General features: G+C 37.4%; 1 protein-coding gene across 1 annotated transcript in view; it reads left to right on the top strand.

Moving 5' to 3' along the window:
* Nucleotides 1-5,412: 5,412 nt before the first annotated feature.
* The window catches only part of Gpm6a (glycoprotein M6A), a 310,213-nt gene continuing 293,034 nt past the window's right edge, over nucleotides 5,413-22,591 (top strand). The window contains exon 1 of the mRNA XM_055593583.1: nucleotides 5,413-5,509. Within this exon, the coding sequence (XP_055449558.1) occupies nucleotides 5,506-5,509 (4 nt within the window). The 5' untranslated portion in view covers nucleotides 5,413-5,505. The remainder of the gene's footprint in view (nucleotides 5,510-22,591) is intronic.

Genomic DNA, 22,591 nt, shown 5'->3' on the forward strand with positions numbered 1-22,591 from the left:
ATGTAGCCCATGGCAGCTCAGTATCCAAGTGGGTGTCCTAGTAATGGGAATAGGGACTGTGACATGAACTCAATGGCTGGCTCTTTGACACCCTTCCCCCAAAGGAGGAGCTGCCTTGCTAGGCCTCAGAGTGGTACATTGCAGCCAGTCCTGAAGAGACCTGATAAGCTTGGGTCAGATGGAGGGGGAAAGAGGACCTCTTCTATCAGTGGACTTAGAGAGAGGCACGGAGAAGATGAGAGGAGGAGGGTGGGATTGGGAGGGAATGAGGGAGCAGGTGACAGCTGGGATACAAAGTTAATAAACTGTAAATAATGTAAAAAATAAAAATTTTATTAAAAAAAGAAAAAATTAAATAACCAAAAACAAAAATGAAGCCCCCTTTTTCCTTGGTGTCCTTTGGCTCTTATACTCTTACTGCCTCCTTTTCCTCAGGGTTTCCTGAGCCCTGGGGGGAGGGATTTGATAGAGATATCCCATTTAGGGCTGAGTTAGAGTTCTAAGGTCTCTAACTCTTCGTAAAGTATCTGCCTGTGGGTCTCTGTATTTATTTCTATCTGGTGAGAAGGAAGCTTTTATGCTGATAAGTTTATAAGAGTATAAATAACAAAGAAATACAAGAGAGTTGACATTACAAATAGCAGTCATTTACTGAGGCAATGAATTATTTATGTGTTTTTATTGAATCTACATATCTCAAAAGTAATGTGGAATTCTATTAGAATGGTCACTTTAAAATAGATAACTAAAACATCATAACTCAATATATTTATGTATAATAGACCAAAAGAGAAAGACTATCATGGTTTTCGTTATTAGATGTTGGTGTTTGTTGTTCGTGTTTTTATTATTATTGCTTTCAATAAAATGTTGCTGTAAATTCCTCTCATTTTCCTCTTCAATTCTCTTTTTTTTTTTTTTTTTTTTGTAACACTTCCCTCTCCTGCCTGCCTCTTCTTTTCTCTCAGTTTTGATACCTCAAGTCTAATCAACACTACCCATACATGCATGGGTGTGGAGCCATCCACTGGATCAATTGAAACCTGACAGCCTTCTTTGACTGCTACCTTCAAAGAAGAATGATTTTCCCTTTCCAGCCAGCTATCAACTGCCAATTGTTCCTCACTAAGGCATGGGGCCTGGAGATTGTCTCCTATGTCTATGGAGAAATTTTCGCAGGCTTGATCCTATAGGTCTTGTGGAGGTGCCGCTGACGTAGTTTCTGAGTGCAATGGCATAGCATGTCTAAAGGACAGTAATTGGCACCACTCCTCCTCATCCTCCACCACTTACATTCTTTCTACCCCTCCTTCTTCCATGATCTCTGAGCCTTGGGGCCAAGGAGAACTGAAAAATGTTTAGGGCTGAGCACTCAATCTCTTATTCTTGGCATCTCAATAGTGAGTTATGATTCTCAGTATTGGCTGAAGTCCACTACAAAGAAAGGAGGTTCTCTAAGACTCAGAGAAGCCAGGTCTATGGATATAAACATAAATATTAGAAGGCAACGTGGCAACATGACCATTTGGCAAAATAACAGTAGCAGTATCTACCTGTTATAACCTCCCCAGCCATTGGCTTTTGGCCAGGGTTTCTGTAATAGGCACCAAATTTCCTCCTATGGAACAGGCCTTAAATCCAATCAGAGATCTGTGAGCCCTTAACAGCCAGGTTATTATATATTGTTTCATTGAGTATATCTTGCCTGAAAGGTCCATATTGTAGTCTGCTGAGTTTAGTGCTGGGTATGACAAGTGATGTGTTTTCTTCTCTAGAGACGTTTTCCAGTTAATTTGAGATGGATTTCTCTATGCCTTTCAGCCAAAGTGTTTGGTGTTTTCAGAAATAAGAATTTCTCACTATGGTGGGCAACATTCTGTGTTTGGAGACCTCTGGGGCCTTCATGTCATAGGGGAAATTCCATTCTTTGTCATGGATTTCATTTAATAACACACATTTACTAGGAACAATATCATTTACTCGGTCTTGTAAAAGTAATTGTTATTCACTTGATTTAATTGTCCTTTCAGAGGTTTACTGCCTCTGTCTGCTAACCAGAGTCTAGTCCTGGAAGCTTCTAGCGAACCTAGGCTTAGAATGTTTTCAGACTCTGAGACTTACTGCTGAACTAAGCTCACCCTTTCTAGCTCTTCATGAATTCTGTCTGGCTGGTTCAGCTCAGTTGTCTGGCTCAAAACTCCTCTCCAAGTTGACTGATTCAAACTGGCTTCTCTCACTTCTGACTGAATTGCTATGCTTGGCTTCATACAAACTGAGGCAATGTGTTCTAATCTTCCGGCTCCTCATTCTCTGGCTCATTCTGTCTTCACCGGTGTACAACTCTCACCCTGTACAACTGTCCCAGTAAAACTGCCTCCTCCTTCTTTCTCTCAGCGATGCTCTGCTAAGTTTTTTTTGTTTTGTTTTGTTTCCTCTTTCTTCTGGTGAGAGTTGAGCATCTCTGGCACATTCTGTCAAATCTTTCTCTGAATTGTCACTTTTTCTGTGCCTCAATTAGACTTGACTTTCAAACATCAGTGCTTCCTTCTATAAACTAACTTTACCTTCAGTGTTTGTGATTAAAGCTGTTGTATTAAGATGTGTCCGTATTACAGCCTGAGGGATTAAAGGTGTGTGGCATGTCTGCATTCCAGCTGTATCACATAGAGCTAGGTCTCTGGATGTGATGATTCCTTGCCACAGTATTGTGTTTCTGGATTAAAATTTCTCAACACAAGTTTTTAAAATTCTATTTTAAAATTAACTTAGTAACAAGTGGCTTTTTGATGTCTCCTGAATTCACTCTACATTTCCTCTTCTGACCTTTGCTTTGTACCTCATCCCTAGTTAATCTTTTAACTCTCAGACTTCCTTTCTCCTTTTTTGTATTACATGTACTCTATTATCCCTCCATGTATGTTTTTTAAATCAGGTTGTGAGACAGTAGGCTTTGACATGACATTTTGCATGTCCTTCCTGTAGGTTAGCCATTCTTCCTCCCCATAAGTTCCCCTGTCCTTCCACACACCCCCGCTTCAGCTTTTCTACCCCTGGGGTTCCTTCTATTTTTTGTTTTGCCTGTAGTCTACTATCCTTCCTCTTTTAATACATCACTGCCCCTCCAAAATACAGCCTCTTTCTAGATTCATGGCTTCCATTGTGCTCCAAGGTAAGGACACAAACAGAAGACTTAAAGCAAGGACCTGACGTCTACATGAGAGAGGATACAGAGAGTTTGCCATTCTAGTTCCTTCCATTTGCCTTCTAATTTCATGCTTCTATCTATCTATCTATCTATCTATCTATCTATCTATCTATCTATCTATCTATCTTCCAGCTGAGTATTTTTCTTCTGTGCACATATACTTTATTTTTCTTATCTATTTGCGGGTTGCTGACTATCTAGATTGCTCCATTTCGTAGCTACTGCTAACAGAGTTGCACATGGCAGGACGTAAAGTCCCTGCTTTGAGTGCGTGACCAGGAATGGTATAGCCAGGTCATGTGGCAGTTCTATCTATCGTTTTTGGATAAACTGTCTGACTGGTTTCCAAAGTGACTGCCCTCATTTGCATTCCCAGCAGCAGTGTTTGAGTGCTGCATTTCCACATCCACACAAGAATCTGTTGTCATCTGTATTTTTAATGATGGCCATTCTGATAGGAATGAGAAGAAATCTTAAAGTAGTTTTAATATACATTTCCCTCCTTAAGATGTTGCACACCTCACGTCTTTTCCTAGTCATTTATATTTCAGCTTTTACAAACTTTTTGTTCAGGCCCCCCACAACCCATTTTTTGAATTGTTTTTTTTTTTTTTAATTCTTACATATTTTTTAGGGACATTTAAACCATTTATGAATTATGCTCTGTTTAAAGGATACTCAGCCATTTTACCACGCATTTGTCAATCTCTCTGGATACAATTACAGTGTAGTAAACTGATTAAGGTCCGGCTCTGCAGCATCTCTGCTTACCTGTGACTTTTTCTTACTTATATTGCCTGGGAATATTGCCTGGCAGTTATACTCACTTCATGTTGTCATCATTATTTAATATTTCAGAATCATGATGGGATTCTACAGAAATTCTAAAGAAACTCTAATTTCTTAAAATTATATTATCTTGAAATGAGATCTTGGATACTTGCACATCTGAGCTTTTGAATTACTCCAAAATTCATAATTTATTTATGTAGAACTACTGTATGAATGACATGCTTTGCAGTAATCCCACTTCATTCAGATTTGTCAGTTCCAGAATGATGTCTTTCTCAACTAGATGTTGAACACTTTTAACTGTTATTGACTACTCCTTTCCCCTCCCACAAGAACGACTTTCTACTCCCATTGAACTGAAATGCATTAGCAATATCCCTGGGAAGAGCATAACTCTTCCTTTATGGGAGAGATGGCTGAACAAATGTTTCTAAACCATTTCAATCGTATGGTCTGTATGTGTTCCTGCTGCTAAAGATACTGCATATATATCTTTTATTACTGTCACCATTAGAGAGCAATCTCCTCAAGGTTGGTAACCAGGTCTGCTTTATCTTCCCTTGTTCTTCCTATAAATTTGTACAGTTTAGGGTGTATGCTACATGAAACAGAAGCTTAAGAAACTCTAGGGACTTACCAAAATAACCTCTCCAGGATAAATCTTGAAAAAAAATTGGGCCAAATCCCCATAGAATTATTATTATGTCTTTTGGCTTGAAGGAACGTTAGAGGTAATTTTTTTTTCCCAGATCGTTTATTTTCACAAATTAAGAAACCAAATCCCAGTGAACAACTGGTGTAGTGGAGTTCCAACACGAGTCCAGGTGCCTGTTTGTCCTTTACTTTCAGGTAAGCTTGGCTTAGTGTGTGTGTGTGTGTGTGTGTGTGTGTGTGTGTGTCTGTGTTTAAGATTTTAGTCACATCATCTTGCAAGAAGAAACATTTAATATAGAAAAGATTGCTCAGTATAAAGGACATTTTTTCTTTTGTTTTTAACATCTTATTAAGAAAAAAATAATTGTACTAAAGACAACAGAAAAAAATAGACAGCATCGGATGATCTCAAATTATTTTCTTTTTTCTTTTTTGGAATATTTTTTCCCCCCTGAGTACCCCTCTCCCCCATCCCATTATTATTTGGGGTAAGGGTTAATTCTTGGGCTCTTGAGGTGCTGTGAGAATGTGTGTGCCGGCAATGTATTTAGGAGGGAGGCAGTGGAAAGCATCTCTTCAGAAAGTGAAAGAGGTCATGGTGGGGGCCCCTGGGAGCTAGGCCACTGTGAAGCTGAGGGAACTAGGTTTCAATGACTAGAGGCAGGTGGAGAGAGGGAGGGGTCTGCGCGCGGTGGAATTTTGCTGGGCCCAGCAGGGCTGTCTCCGCTGGGAGGGGCCAGGCTGTCAGTGGCACTGGAGGCTGGGCGCAGTTTGGACAAGTGGACTGCACGCCGAGCAGCGCCTGCTCTCTCACACATCTCTGGGGACCTCAGGAGGAGGGGGAAGACTTGGATATGGGTGAGTGCCGAGGCTCCTCAGGCCTCCGCAGGGGCAAGGGGAAGCTGTTGTAACTGAAAGTGAATGTTTGTGAACTAATACTTTCGACTATCTCCCCCTGGCTTTCCTCCTGCGCCCGCCTAGAGCCTGCCGCTGGGCTTAATTCTGGGAAGGAGGAGATGGAGGAAAAAACAGCAAAAGAAAGGTACTCAGGGAAAGGAAGGTACCTAAGGCAAAGAAAGGTACTAAGGGTGCCTGCGACTTCAGAGTACATTGCTTTGGACAGTATCTGAAGAATTTTTGAAAAGAGATTAGAAGCAAGCAGATTCCAGCAAGAACAGCACTATGGCATGTCTGATGAGGGGTTTGTGGTGCAAGTTGAAGCGATTCACGAGCAACAACAACTTAGAAAACTTTCAGTTCTTAACAGGTTTGAGAACGAAGACACTGCAGAAGGTCTAGGTCTGGGGAGAGTTTCTAGTCCCTATGTAAACTGAACGCCGGTTTGCACAGAGGTTTTGAAGTTGAGGTTGAAAACTTCCCTTTTCCTTGGAAGAATCTTGATAATAAATGATCTAGTTGAAAGGACGCCCTGAGTGACTCGGGTCACTTCACGGTGGCTCTTGGAGCAGTTCAGCTTTGCTCTAGTTTCTTTGGAGTTCAGCGGCGCAGCTTGGCACACTTCCAAGAGCGTTGTGGGGTGCGATGGCGGGGTAGCAGACTGAGTGTCCGTCCTGGAGATACAAATCCAGCATAAGAATGAAGTGGTTTAGGGTGAGAAAAGTTCTTAAGTGGAGAAGTGACCCATTATCTGGGAACTCGACTGTGATTGTTCAGCTTATGCGTAAAGTGCTCCCACAATATTGCATTTCCACGGTTACTGATTAGGGACCCACCAGCAGCAGGGGGTGTGCTATGCATACGCCAGTGGACTCCCTCTTCCGGTCCAAGTCCATTAGCCGCCCCTCCCCCGCCGCTCCCTTGTCCTTTGTTGTAAGTGATTTCACCAAAAGCAAAGGAGCCCTTTGGGCTGACATGCCCCTGTAGAAATTCCTCAATTCCCACAGGCTCAGTGTTAGGGGATGCTCTGACTACTAAGCAGTGTTGGTTTATACACACTGGCCAACTTGGAAGAAAAGAAAACAGAAAAGGCGAAGGACATTTTTGCCTATGAATGTTAGCTGTGATCAAGACATTAATAGTCTCTTCTTGCTTGACCCTGCAAGAGTCTTAGACAGACTCATTTTTTAAGTTATTGGAATAAAAGTGTTGGTATGATCTCCAGAATGGAGTCTAAGTGAGGTTTTTTTTTTTTTTTTCTTAAATGGAAGTTATATTTTCAGGTTATGAAAGAAAAACAAACTGCTTCCCCATCCTTACAGAACGTAGGCTTTAAAAAAATACATACAATTGCACTAGAATATCACCTGAAGAAGAGGGCTCCATCTTCAATGTAAAGCCAAAATAATTGTCTTGATGTAATCATGTAATTGACTCTACTAAAAACATCAAGATGCTAAGATTTAGAAAACATGACATTATTTACCATGACATTATTCAACCTTATTAACTTAAGCTTGAATTGGCTGGCTATCAAATGTTAAGTTTTTCCATTTCAAAGTTAATTATTTCTCTAGTTTGTATTTCCAAACTGTAAAGAAAATGATTGACTCTGGATTTTACATTGATTCTCATGGATAAGTTACTAACCAAAAGTATAGAATGTGCTTTGCAACAAGGTGTAGAGTTACTACCTGCATTTCTGGAATAATTTGGAGTTTAACCTTAGTTCTTAAAACTACTATTCTGCCAGGAAGGGATTACACTTTGCTCTTGTATTTGAGGTCACTTAAAACTCATGTGGGTATCAGTTACCTACTGGGAGGCAGGAAGTAGAGGAACAAGGGGGAAACCACAGCTTAGGAAAGAAACAATACAAAACCAAGCAATCAGTATTCACAAACAGAGAGTGAGAATCTAAAGCCAGGACCTAGAATAGAAATTAAGAGAAACAATCCACAGCAAAGAAAAACCAATGAGAGAAGAGGGAAATATACAGACACTAGAGAGAAAATACTTTATCATTGAGGTTATATTCCCTTTCTTCCTTTCAATTTACATGTAAGAAGCAGAACTTCATCTCTTAATAGCTTTCTTTTTTACAGGTGGTAAGTTGTTAGTCATGAGTCAGAAATAGATAAGAGAGAAAACAGTTCAGGAAAAATGGTGGACTGTCCCAGCAGGCTGTACCTTTCCTGGTGTCATGATAATTGAAAATTAAGCCGGGAGGTTGTGGAACATGCTTTTAATTCCAGCTCATGGGAGCCAGAGGTAGGCAGACCTCTGAGTTCAAGGCCAGTCTGGTTTACATAGTGCGTTTCAATACATCCAGTGCTGCACAGAGAAACCTTGTCTCTCAGAAACCTCCCCCTTCTCCCCAAAAAAAGGTGTTGTGAGGATGAATATGATAATCATTGATTGAGAACTCCTTATTCTACCATTATGAAAGAGTGAGAATAATTGGTCAATCAAATACTCTCAATAATTTATAATCATTATATCTATAAAGCAAATTGCTAATTCTCAAACAAAACAAAACAAAAAACAAGTTCTTTACAAAGTAGGGAAATTAGGACTGGAGAGATGACCCAGAGGTTGAGAGCACTGTCTGCTCTTCCAGAGGTCCTTAGTTAAATTCCCAGCAACCACGTGGTGGTTCATAGCCATTAATAATGAAATCTGGTGCCCTCTTCTGGCCTGCAGGCACACAGAAGGCAGAATACTGTATAAATAATAAATAAATAAATGAAAAAAATAAAAGATTGGGCTGTACAAAGTAGGGAAATTAAGATAGGGTTCTATTGGGTTTTCCTTCTTCAGCAATGTTCATGGCTTAAGTATGAACACCTTCCTCAAATTTCTCTGAAGAAAGGTTAGAAAAAATAGTTTATGTTAAAAAATGCAGGGCTAAGTATTTGTGAAGCATATTAATATTTCAGCTTCAAGGTTAACTTTAACTGCCATTCATGCTCTCCAAATGTGGAATTTCAAAGTCCAGTAGAAAGGTAGGTCAAGAATATTTAAAAGTTTCTCCTAAGCATATTAGTCATTGCTCTACCTAAATGTGTGTATGTGAACACACATTTATACATGTGTGTGTGTGTATATATATATATGTATATGTATATATATATGTATATATGTATATGTATATATATATACATATTTAATTTATACTATCTACTTTAGAAATATTGACCTAGTTCCTATTTAAAATGGTGTTAAATATTATTTAGTGCTTTGGCATCTCTTACTACAGAACACTTTATGAAGGCTATGGCACGAGGGAGATGCTCTATGTAGAATAAGTGACTCCAAAACAGGAAAGAGGTAGTTGTGAAGTAAATCAATAAATAGATCTTTTTAATTTTTTGATTTTTTATTGTTTATTCACTTTTTGTCCTGATTGTAGCTCCTCCCTCCTCCCCCCATCTGCTTCCCCTAGTCCTCCTCCTTCCCTACCATCTGACCCTAGCCTATCAAGTCTCATCAGGACTACTTGCATCCTCTTCCTCTGTGGCCTGAGGAGGCCATCCTACCAGGGGGAAATAATCATAGAGTCAAAAAAAAAAGAGTCAGTGTCAGAGACAGCCCCTGCACCTCTTATTAGGGAACCCACATGGAGACTGAACTGCCTTTTGGCTACATCTGAGCAGGGGGTCTAGGTCATTTCCATGGATGATCTCTGGTGAATCAGTCTCTGAAGGCCTCTCTGAGCCCAGATTTGTTGGCTTTGTTGGTCTCCTTGTGGAGCTCCTGTCTCCTCTGGGTCCTTCTATTCCCCACTCTTCTAGGTGTGCATACTGGTAGGATTTGCTGAAGGAGGTGGAGGCAGGAAGATCACAATAAATTGATCTTAACTTCGAAAAAATCTCCCAAAGGAAAAAAAAATTAGAATTATACAATAGAAAATAGGACTTAATAGAAAGTTTTAATGATAATATTAGTGTTTAAGGAAGATATATTGACTACAGTATATAAAACAAAGAATACACTGGAAAAGATTTTCTGAATTATTAGCATAGTCTTGAAATAACATGTCCAGCAAACCCAGTAACATTGGACATAGAGATAAAAGGTAGGGGGAAGATACATCTACAAGATCATACAATGGAATACCAAGGAGAATAAATATATTCTGTGACAATATGTAAGCTTCACAGGAGACAATGGTAGGATTTTTGATACCAAACTTTAAGGATAATGTTTGAGATAGACATCATCAAGCAGACAATGTTTGAAATCTTTGAAGATCTTCTATTCTCTTATGTTTCATTAGGGGGACTATACCTTTATGTAGCTCAGATTATTGTTCAGTAGCTAAAGAAAAATAGCTAAAAAATAGCTAAAGAAAAATCCTGTGAATCTGGTAAGTTCAAACTATTTTCTTTAAAAACAATAACCTATAATGGTATGATTCTAGAGTGTAGAATCCAGACTAATAGATAACAGTGCTTATGTATCATTTTAACTCTCTAGTGTGTTGTTTTCCCTAGACAATTATAATAATGTAATAACATTGTGAGCCAGATAAAGATAAATTAGTGTCATGTGTATCTCTTTCTGTGTATCAACTATTCTCCAAACAAGTTTATTGAAACCATCAATAACTCTCATGGCTCTATGAGCTGTTGGCTGATCACTTCTCATGTGCAGTCTTGAGTTGTCACTGTATAATGTCAACCAAGTATTTAACCATCTGAAGGCTTCATCAAATTGGCAATCTGAGATAGCTCACAAATAACTGGCAGCTGATAGTGTCTGTTGATTGTGGTTTCATCTGTAGCCATCTTTGGGTTTTTCTGAAAATAATGAAGGTTTAGAAGGAATAGCCTTCCAAAATGAGTGTTCTAAGTCACTCACAAGCTAGCATCAAGGAAGTGTCCCAGGACATGAGTTCTGCTATATTTTATTGATAATAAAGATAGACAACAGGACGGTGAATTGAAGGATAGGAATCCAAGCCTATTATCTTGATATCAAGTACATGCTGGCTGATGGAAGGAAAGCAGGAACTGAGAGCTGACTACTCCATCTCATTCTATAAACAAATGCCTTATAGATGTGCTTCATATTGCATTTACAACTGGGTCCTAAATAAATTTCTCTGAAACACATATTGCAAGTAACTGTATCTTTAATTAGAAATGCAAAACTGCCTAGTCAGTCACACCAAAATTTCACAGGGAAACACTGAGTGTGGAAATTGGTGCTTGGGTGGAAATATCATTATTGAATCCTGAGATCAAACGCTACTGCAAATGGTAGAAATAAAATCAGCTAGTCTTTCTTACTTTCTGAAATTCTAAAGGTATTATAAGTGTTAAGGGTATTATAAATGTGAAATTCTAAGGCTTTATAAATTAATGTTTCATTTGTCATTTGCTTAGTACTGAGCTCATGTCAAATGCAGATAAAATAGCAAAGCTATTCACTATTTTTTGTCATAAAAATTAAATTCTCATTGATGATTTATTTGGGAGCTTGTTTTATTATTCTAGAGTATATTACTTTTATTTTATTTTATTTTATTAATTACACTTTATTCCCAAATAAGATTTTTCCCCCCATAAGCCCCTCCCTCCTCCCCTCTGTATCCCTCCCTCCCCCTTCTTAACGCATGCTCCTCCCCAAGTCCACTGATAGGGGAGGTCCTCCTCTCCTTCCTTCTGATCTTAGTCTACAGATCACATCAGAAGTGGCTGCATTGTGGCCTGATAAGACTGTTCTCCCCTCAGGGGGAGGTGATCAAAGAGCAGGCCAATCAGATTGTTTTAATTGGGATTATACTTTTCTTTGAAAAGATGCACTTAAATTAACTATGTAAAGTTCTACTTCATAAAACTTTATGTAAATCTTTGTGTTATTTTTAACTGTAACAGTGGTTAAAATAAAAGGTCTCTTTCCTAGACAATTTAAAAATAAAACAAAAAAACATATTTTAAATTAGTTGTTTAGATTCAAAGACAGGATTAATTTCAGCTTAGAAGCTTAGAGATCCTAATACATTAGCTTTCTGCTGTGTCTGAATTTGTTTTATTTGAGTTGAGTTCATTCTATTAACAACTATTTAAAAAAAGGAATTAGTAATATATCATATGAAGCTGTATATACTTACTACTCAGAATAAAACAAACAAGTCACCATTTACCTTGAGTAATCAAAACTTTAGTTTTACACACACACACACACACACACACACACACACACACACACACACTATGAATCTAGTGTTAAACAATTTAAAGAAATTATCGTTTAGTTTGTTAAAATATTCATTTACTATTTCTTCTAAGAAACATACTTAAACTGTATTCTAAAAATTAAGTATCTCTTGTTACATCTATATGTCTTTTTGTTATAAGAGCTCTAACTTTACCAGAATAACAGAAAGTCCATTAAATACTCCTTCCTGAGTCAGACTCCTGAGATTCATATTTAGAATGCTTGTTCTCTAGACTTCAACCCGCAGCTTTAATGCTCAGTTCAATTAATTTTGAGTTAGGAAGTGTGTGGCTGTGTTGAAAATAAAATATCCAGCATGCTTCTCTTCCTCACCAAGCTGATTGTGCTACTCATTACAAATTTTAATCATTTTCTTGTATCAAATATATTAATTCATAATCATCACCACTTAAACATTTGTTATCAAGATTTCAATTTTGCAACATTCAGGTTTCCATTTCATGACACTCTAGCCTGGACAACTGAAATGGGATTGTAGCTTCTGTTCCTTATTTCCTCGTGAGAAACTTATTGTGGAGTTCTCCCACCCAAGGGCTTGCTGAAGTTTTCTCCCTTGAAAGTACTCATGGCTTCCAGTCTCAGGCTGCAGGTGTTGTTTTTGTTTATATAACTTTCTGTTTTGTGCTCAGCTGTCTGTCTCTACTTCTGTCCCCCTAGTCTTTGAATATCAGTGTGTTCAGACTGAAACCACCCACTAAGGTTTAACTCTTTCTATATATGCTCTCATCCTTCTTTTTTCTCTCTGATACATAATCAAAAGAGATACTTGCAGTTAAAGAGGAGATGCTGAAAAAGATTTGAATGCAATGCTCAATGGATTATTAAGTGCATACACATTGCTAAGAGAATGTGGTCAAGCTATGAATATAATGCACAAACACTTTAAGTCAACATTATATCCAATTAAAATATATCTTTTGGTCAGGTGTGGTGGTACACAACTTTTATCCCAGCAATGGGAAGGCAGATCTCTTGGAGATTGAGGCCAGTCTGGTCTCCATGCAAGTTACATGGTTACAGGGTTGCATGGTGAAACATTATCTCAAAACAAATAAATTCCATCTTATTTTGTATGAATCCTCAATGCCTAATCTCCACACGTCTCTTTGATGTTAACAATTATTTGTTAGTATGTAGTTTCTCCTCATTATTTGGTGTCGGGTCTGGATTCTGGAAGCAGCAATGTCTAGATAGCTGGCCAAGATGTCATAAATTTCCTGAATTTTAAGGTATTTGTTTAATACTTCCCTCTTTACCAATAAACCAAGCAACTGAAGCAGAAGACCCAGTGTTTGAGGAGTGTAACGCAGTAAGTCTTGATAGTGGTACCAAAAGGATAAGAAGGTAAACTACTGAGTTAGTGTGTCTGTACAGAACTACAGAGGGATATGACTACATAGTACTAGACGAAGACCCTTGTTAAGTTATCACTTACACAGCAAATTTACAGGACCTACTGGAAAAAAAAAACATAAGAGCTAGGGTAATTTAATTAGTCAAAGAAGAAAAGCATTTAGAATGAGTCACCTACAGTGTTCAGTGCAGCAAAAAGAACCCAGAGAAATCAAACATAGCTTTAGGGATTTTTTCCCCCATTTTCTTGAAAATATGTTTTTTTCTCACATACTATATCCTAATTATGGTTTTCTGTCCCTCTGTCTCTCCCAGCTTCTCCACACCTCCCTTACTATCTTGATCCACAAACTTTCTGTCTTTTACTATAAAACAAACAAGTTTCTATGGGATAATAATAAAATTAACATAACATAATAATAACAGCATAATAAAAAGATGGAATATTGAAATAGGACATTGTTTTGATAGAAGAAATAGAGCCAGAAGAGGACAGAAGAAAAAGAGCCTCCCAGAAGGAACAAGAAATAGATAATCATGCAGAAACCCACTAATATGCACACTCAAGAATCCCATAAGAACACCTAAGTGGAAGCCATTATATAGATCCAACCGTAGGGTAAAAAGAGAAAGAAAAAAATTTAAATTAAAATAAAATAAAAAAATAAGGAAAAAATGCCTCATAAAACATTATGAAACAGGAAGTCTCTAAAGATGCCATTTTCTGTTGCCATCTACTGCTGGACCCACAGTCCACCCTTAAGAGTAGTTTGTTTTTCCAGTATGGTCTCTGTCTTGTGAAGTGGGTCTTAAGTCAAACCAGATATTGGTTGGCTACTCCCACAAGCTTTGCATCACCATTGTATTGGCATATCTTGCAGGTAGGACACCATGGCAGATCAAAAAGTTTGTGCGTAGGGGTGTGCAAGGGGCAAAAGCTCTATGTAGGCACCAGCCGGACTTCTCTATTACCATTAAGTTCTACAGGTGTTGTATTCAGCCTTGGGGCCTTGCCATCAGATTTTCTAGAACAATCTAAAATATTGGCAGCAGCCTGTGTCATTTGAGGGTTCTCTAGGACCCCTTTGGCCAACAACGCAATTAGATGTAACCCAGTCCTGGGACTGGAAGCTTCCTTTGGTGGCAAGTGATGTCCAACTGGGGCCCTGTTTCTTCCATTATTTGGTGATTTTGCTTAGATCAACTTCCTATATGTATATATTTTAGGAAGTTTCTACTGTATTATGTTTTCACACTACCTCAAATGGCTTTTAGTTTTAGACGTCTCTCCCCATTTCCTCCCTTGCCCCTTGTTCTTTTTCTCTCCCACTTGATCCTCCCCTTTTTTTTTTTCAAGATGATATGTCACGATGTAGTTCTGGGTGTCCTGGAACTCACTGTGTATACTAACCTAGCCTTGCATCCACAGAGATCCACCTGCCAGCAGTAAAGATGAGCACCACTGGGCCAGGATCTTTCATTTTAGTTTTGAAAGTAAAAGTAAGTTATCTATAAAAGTGTTTGATGGCACCTGAGGGCTTTTCAAGTAGACCAATTTTAATGAGCATGTTATATGTATTACTCTTATGCTTTTATTTATTTAATTATGCATTAATTAGCAAGAGTAAGTAGGAAGATTACATAATCTAAAATCAAGGTAGTAAGTGAATCAGCAGCCCTTTAAACACATCATGGTTAAATAGTTGTCAGAGGTGTGAGAAGGCAATCATTCATCTCTCCTGTCTCTGACAATGTTGATCTATGCTACTGTGGTTCACAGTTACGAATTCCAGACTTAAATTAAGAAGTCCATAGACCCCAGTCAGCTTTGAACCATTGCAAACTAATAACTAAGATAATAAATAAAACAAGACCTGCATAAGATAATGCTTCTATTACATCAAAATGTCTCATCACAGCACACTGATCTTTTATTGTTAGGAATTTCCTGTGGTTTCCATCCTGACCTTCTAACAGCTGAAGGCTTCATCATGAGATTTGTCATTTTTCTTTTATGCTGCCTTAGATTTTTTTTTATCCATATCACAAGGGAGGATAAAGAAAAAACGAAACTGAAAATAACAAAACACCAAATACATGAAGACATTAGCAGTTTTACCTATGCAGTGCAAACATTAGTTTACTATTAATTTTTGTATAGTGATAGCATTTTATTATTTATTAATATGTGATACAGTATGTTGATATTTTTAGTTTTATTTAAAAAATGTTTTATTGTCTGCATATATGAGGTGTGTGCCTAGAGGGTACACATGCCAAGGTCTATTGTGGAGGGCAGAATCCAATTTTGAGGAGTCAGTTTTCCCTTTTCATCTTTGTATGTGGATTCCGGCTATTATCGAGTTCAAGTCCTCAGGCTTTTACAGCAACATCTTTACCTAGTGGGCCATTTCGCTGGCCTGATGGGTTTTTTTAATGAGTAAATTTGTATTTAAAATAAATACAAGCTTTTGAAGCATGGTGCTATTTGTATATGTGGGGATTTGGTGCATTTCATTTTGTCTGTTTGATTTACATTTAAATATGTGATCACAAGATAGTACCTCTGTCCTAAGGCAATTATAATGGTACAGGAATCAATTTACAATCCTAGAAATGATGTGTTAGCCATTGAGAATGCTCTCTGTTTGTAAAGTTGTAATCTGATCAAACCCTAATGCTTAGGTGCTAAGTAAAGAGATAATTTTGTTATTATTTAAATATGAAAGTTCAGATTAAGGAATGATTTCAGATAAAATAAAAGTCTTTGCTGATTTACTTTTTTGGGGCATAATATTTTGAATTTGTTCTTTTTAATAAAGAAAATTTTAAATGTCAAAATGGACTTAAGTTTTCAAAAAATTTTGAAGGCATATTTTATTTAGTAGATAATAAAATAAATAAACCTACTCTATTGTCTCTCTTTGAAAAGATAACAATATTGAATATGTTGGGAGTTCATTGCATTCCTTTTTAAGTCCCTATACTAAATAGTACAAAAAGAATGAATAACTATGTACTAGATATGCATAAGATGTATATCTATATGTATGTATCACTGCCATCCTTCCAACATTATTTGCTTATACAGTAAGAGCTAAAAAGGAGAAAATTATTGTATTTGTTAATTATGTCAGAAAGCAACTTCAATGTGAAGTCTCTGGAGAGAAAATAAGAGAATGGTTTGTACTTAGTTATGTCTTAAGTTATACAAATGACATGGAAACCACGGGGGAAATTAGTCTTACTTTCATTCATCTTATAACAGTTTCTTTAATTGATATCCATTTCTCATTATGTGTATAGTATTGTATATGAGGCAACCAACTACTCCTTAGCAGGAGAGTACTCCTCCCAGAAAATAGCAACCCTTCTTGTTTATTTTAGTGTTGACTTGACCATAAAGGGAGCAAGTATCTCAAATCACATGCTCACTTTAGTGGTAAACACAGTGACATAATGAGAGCCAGAGAGTAAGAATAATTTCCATCACTAAAGCATGCCTGTTTGTTGAGATTAAAAAAAAAAAAAAAGATAAGGACACACAGGGAACCATGTGATTATTCTGAAGACTAGCTGCAGAGATAGTGATTAATGTGATAGTTTAATAAAAACACTGGCCAAGAATGAAAGAGAGCTGTAGAGGTTATAGTCATAATGAATTTTATGAAAGAATGTTTTGAAGAGGTACAGGATGGCTCGGGACTTTATTAGGAGGTGGAACAGGTAGTGGTGTGGGAAGAGCCCATCAAGAGCAGCAACACAGCCTTGGGTGTGGGGTACTCATGCACTGGGACAAATCTGAATTTGCTTTCATCCAAGCTTTTGCTCTAAAAGTACTATGTTTTTGCTACTAAATTTTCCATCCCCCGGAAAGGTATGTGGTACCACACCCTATCCAGAATTTTATAAACAAAGTAAAAAGTGCCCTGGCAATGAACCGAGCAGGGGTTCATCTAACCAGCAGTGTCTTGTCCTTCCTGTTTCCCGACCTTGTCACTCCAAATCTAGACCTTTTCTCATCTTCATAGCCACCCTACCAGACCTACTGGTCTGTAGGTCTGTAGACCTACTAGCCTGTCCAGGTTTTTAACCTATACAGATTATATGGCCAACACACAGCTTTTTAAAAATTATCATTAGTTTTTAAAGTTAATATATAAAATAATGGGTTTCGTTAAAGCATCTTAACACATTTGTCAGTTGCATTTTGTTTTGTTTTTCCCCTTCCTTCCTAGCCTGCTCTTCCCTTGGTCTCCCCATTTTTTTCCTTCAATTCCCTTCCCTACTATTGCTTTCATGATCATAATTTTAGCATTGCTGGGAGAATTGGCTACCTATCAGATTTGGTTACAAATATAATAAAAAAATAAAATGGATATTAGAAAGTGTATGATCACAAACATTCTTTTTTTCCCTGTTATAAAAGAGGTTTATTGGGTATCGGAGGAAAGGAGGAGTGACGGCCTGGAGAAGGGGTAGATATAGTGAGTGAGCCATGAGGACAGAGGGAAAGGGGGCAAGGAGCTGGAGAAAGAGAGAAACAGTGGGAACAGAGAGAGGAAGTAGTTGGAAAAGAGTGGGGAGATACAAAGAGAGCGAGAGTGAGAGAGAGCAAGAGTGAGGGAGTGAGAGGAAGACAGAGGGAGAGAGAGAGAGGGGAGAGGGAGGACAGAGACAACCACAAACATTCTTAATTGGATAGAATAAGACAGGGATGAAGTTGACATTCCAATGAGAAAGTGGAAGGAATCATAAGCACAAACTAAAAAATTCACAATTTAGTAATTGCCAGTTTATTAAGCCCTATACCACATTCCTGTATCTAAATAAAATTATTTGGAAAACTTTTTATTGGACCAATTGTTCAAAGTTGCTGTGTTCATCAGTTTATAGACCTTCCACGACTTACTGCCACCTTACATGATCCTTCATGGAGGATGTATTAGATGATGATCTTTACAGAAGACAGTATTATTTATGAAGACTGTGCTACCAAGACAAACACGGTATATACTCACTTATATAGACCTATAAGATATAATAAACATAATGAAATCTGTACACCTAAAAAAGATAATCAAGAGAGTGGACATGGGGTAAGATGATCAATCCTCGTTTAGAATGACAGATGGGATGTGCATTGAACGTATGACAGGAGTCTACTGAGCGCATTGGAAAGACTCTAACTAGCAGTGTTTTCAAAGCAAAGACTCATGACCAAACCTTTGGCAGAGTACAGGGAATCATAAGAAAGAAGGGGAGTTAGTCTGATGAGGAAAGGATAGGAGCTCCACAAGGACCAAAGATATCTGGGCACAGGGTCTTTTCTGAGACTGACATGCAACCAAGGACCATGTATGAATGCAACCTAGAACCTCTGCTCAGATGTAGCCTTGGTAGCTCAGTAACCAATTGGTTTCCCATAGTGAGGGGAACAAGGACTATTTCTAACAGGAACTCAATGACTGGCTCTTTGGCCTCCCCACCCCCCAAGGGAGGAGCAGTCCTGTTAGGCCACAGAGGAGGGCTTTGCAGCCAGTCCTGAAGATACCTGATAAAACAGGATCAGATGAATGGGGAGGAGGTCCCCCCTATTAGTGGACTTGGCAAGGGGCACGGTGGAGAGGAGGGAGGGAGGGAGGGACTGGGAGGGAATGAGGGATCGGGACAAGGCTGGGATACAGAGTTAATAAAATGTAACTGATAAGAAAAAAATAAAATACAAAAAAAAAGAACTTCCAAACAAATTTTAAAGTCTAGCTAGATCACTGCCATGATACAATCTGAAATCTACAACATCTGATATAGAAATGTGAAGACTCATAAGTTAAAAATTTATCCTATTTAATTATTAAGTATAACTTAATAGAATATTATAATGTTCAAAATAAGTTTATAAATATAAAATTTAAATGTTTTAGTTGTATGTAAATATGGTATATTTCTGTGTCCATAAGGGTAGCAAATCAACAGATTGTTCATTATTAAATATTGTGAAAAGTTCATTCTTTTTCACTGGGCTTAATAGTTCAGTATATGTGATTAACTTGACGGGAAGGGAAGAGAGAAGGATTCCTTTTCTTTATAACTTAAATTTTACAGTCTTATTTTCAGGTTGCTAGAATCCTCGAACCTTCTTCCACTCACTTTTTTGTTTTTGTTTTTCTATTTTCTCCTCCTGAGATCTTTCTTGGCTTTTATAATTCAAATAGTGCATGCTTGAAGAAGACCTTGGGGTTGAAAGACTCATTCAGTTCTCTCCTATCTTCTCTGTTAGGGACTGATTCAAAACAGTATGATTAATACAAAACACAGCACAACATAATTAAAATAATGCGTTCTGAATAGGTAATTAAAAAACTAATTGGATATTTGTAATTGTGCTTCTTTCGCTTGCCCCTGACTTCTTATGTTAATATGTGGTGCTATGTGCAGATGAAATTCAAATGCAGTTATGGACAGGGTTTATCTTTGTACCAGGAAGCAGGATTTTTCTGTCTGATCTTCCATTTCCTGTAAGAACTACAGAATTGAAGTACAAGTAGCTTTTTGTTTTCCTCAAGTTGAGTCCTTCTGTTTTCTTTGTCACTGGCTTTCATCCTCTGTCCCAGTGGCTCTAGCTCACTGTTTATTTATTGGCTGTTTAGTATGGAGAAACATCCAGTCTTTCGACATTGACAACAAATCAGAATAATGAGCGTGCCCATCACGCTACACTGGCTATCATCTTTGCCTGTTAGGCTCTTGGCTGGTTTTTGCTGTACTTGACTGTCCTCAACGTTTGGGAAATCTGACTGTGGGTTGTTATTTTCCAGTTCTTATTAACACTTGCCAAATCTTTTGTCATGCATCTTTATACTCATGACAGCTTCTAGGTCAAATTTTAGTTTTGATCACTGAGTCTTTAGAAGGAAAGCTAAGGCACTGACATAGCCAGCTCCTTTTCAGTGTTGGCAATGGGTGCTGATTAGCTGTGTGCTAGTTGTTGAAGTCATAGCAACAAGTCCCACTTACTATCTTCTCGGCATCTCAATTAAGTTTCTTTGCTCTTTGAAATATAAGGACAAAAAAGTTTCATCTCCTGGAGAAAATGAGTATGTTCAGGAGAACAACTTCATAGAGTTAATTAGGAATTCTTTTTTCAGTGTGCAATTCTGAACTGGTAAGCTAGGAATTATTTGTACTCCTTCATTTTCTTCTTATTTCCAGTTTTTATAATAGGCTTTTGATGGACTTAATCTTTTAATTTCAAACTGAATACTTGCCAAGATTCTAGATGCCATTGTGGTAGGCTACCAAGTTAAGTATATGCATCAATAACCAGAGGAAGATCACTGAAGTTGGCCACAGGGGCAACAAATACCAAACCGTGTTTTTAACAGGCTTAGGACAATTTTTAGTCAATAAACTTATTCTGAAAGAATATTGCTAAAGTTACTTTCTAGAGAAAACATCAAGTTAGGAAGACCTCTTATTTTTATTTTAAATTTACTACAATGAAACTGGATTAGACTAGTTTTTTATGTTGCTAAAAATAACAAATAATTGCAGTTCCTGCCTATATAAATCCTTTTTATGTCATAAAATCATAAGGTTTAGACTTTCCTGCAGGAGAGTAACAGAGAAACAAGGTTATGTTGTCTTTCTTTGTTAAGGAACTAAATTTATTTTATGTTGTCTAATTCATTATTTTCTTAGCCAATAAGCTATTTAACCTTCCTCAGCAAATGTGTTTGGTGTTGGTGACACATTTTTCTGAATTTGTGTTTGTGTTATGTTTGTATATGTATATAGGCATAATTGTATGAATGAGTATGAGACATGAGAGTGAAGGTTAGTTAGAAGACAACCTAAGTCAGTCCCCACCTTCCACTTCGTTTGAAACAGGCCTTTTATTGCTGTTGATTGATGCATACTGCAGGTTTTTTTGGCCTACAACACTCATAGGATTCTCCGGTCTCTACCTCTTATTTCCCCGTGACAGCACTGGCATAATAGGTATGTGCTTTTGTGTCATGACATCACTAGCGCTGGCTATTTGGGTAGGTTTCCAGTACCAGACTTCTCTCTTGTTGAACAGTGAGGTTACTAAGTACAATAGAGGAGCTGTTGGTTACTGCCAAGGTATGCAAGCCACTACTGTTCCCTCAGTGTTATTGTGCTGGTCATTGTTGTGGCTCACAGTTATCACAGCTGGGTAGAACTGCTGGTTGCTTCCCTCCTTTGTAAGCTTGCATAATGCCTTCTGTTACCGTGAATGGGCTGTTTTTAAGGAAAAGGTATTCAAATCAGTTCCCACTCTGGCATCTCTGGGCCCTGTGTCTAAAGTGGATGGTGTTTTCATTCAAAATCTAAGACAAATATTTACAATAGTTTTACTCAAAGAATTTAGAATTGGAAAACGATCCAAGCTTCATTGAATTGGTAAATGGATAAACAGAGTTTGTGGTTGCCATGCAAAGGAATTCTACTTAACAGAAAAAAGGAAGAGAACATGGCTAACACAAGATCGATATATCTCAGATACATGTTAAATCAAAACAGCCAGATAGTCAAGGATATCAACCCACTTATATGACATATTGAAAAGGCAGCTTTGTAACAATAAAACATAGCAGTGACTAGCAGATTTGGGAGAACATTTATACATTTACTAGAATACTCCAGTTAGGGAAAAATCATATACATATATATGATAATAATGGGACCTGTCTCAGAAAGTAAAAGAGATAGTTGTATTTTGGGTATCACTTTTGTCACATTTATAGCCCTCTAAGCATAACTAAATCATCTTACCAAATATACAAGCCTCGATAGATGTTCAAAACTGAATGATATAAGTTTTATTATTATAAGTTTTATTATTTGTTGAAATAATACAACTGATTATAACTAAGTGATAAACTACATAGCCACCTACCAAGAGCAGCTCTGTAATTCTGAAGGCAAGAACTGGATGTCTTGTATAATATTACCACCAATCCTATTAATATCGCTGTTTATGGTAATAGCATTGCTACTGAGATTCTTAGTTTTTATTATTTGTGCTTGATTTTGAAGTAACAATGCAGGTAAAATAAAGCTATTTGTAGTGTGTTCACGATTATACAATCACTTTTATTTTTAGCAGAATCTATGAGGTAAAATTCATTTTCTTCTTTCTGTATTTCCCTCTGAACTTCTTTTGCAGTTCCAATTTTATTAGAGTGATATTAATAACTCAGGTACTGCAGAACTAAGGGTTTAATAGGATTGGTATTTGCTTTTGATCATGGTTTTGAATTAGACTGTTAAACTTAAGAACAGAATAATTGACTCCACTGACATGTACATTCTATTTATCCCACAGCATATAGAAAAGGAGTTTAACTAACCTCATATGTCATGTTTTGATTAAATATTCAGCAGTAGAATTTGATGCCTACTTGAAAATATAACCTC

The sequence above is a fragment of the Psammomys obesus genome, unplaced genomic scaffold (assembly GCF_907164565.1).
Source record: "Psammomys obesus unplaced genomic scaffold, mPsaObe1.curated_primary_1811, whole genome shotgun sequence".
Taxonomy (NCBI): Eukaryota; Metazoa; Chordata; class Mammalia; order Rodentia; family Muridae; genus Psammomys; species Psammomys obesus.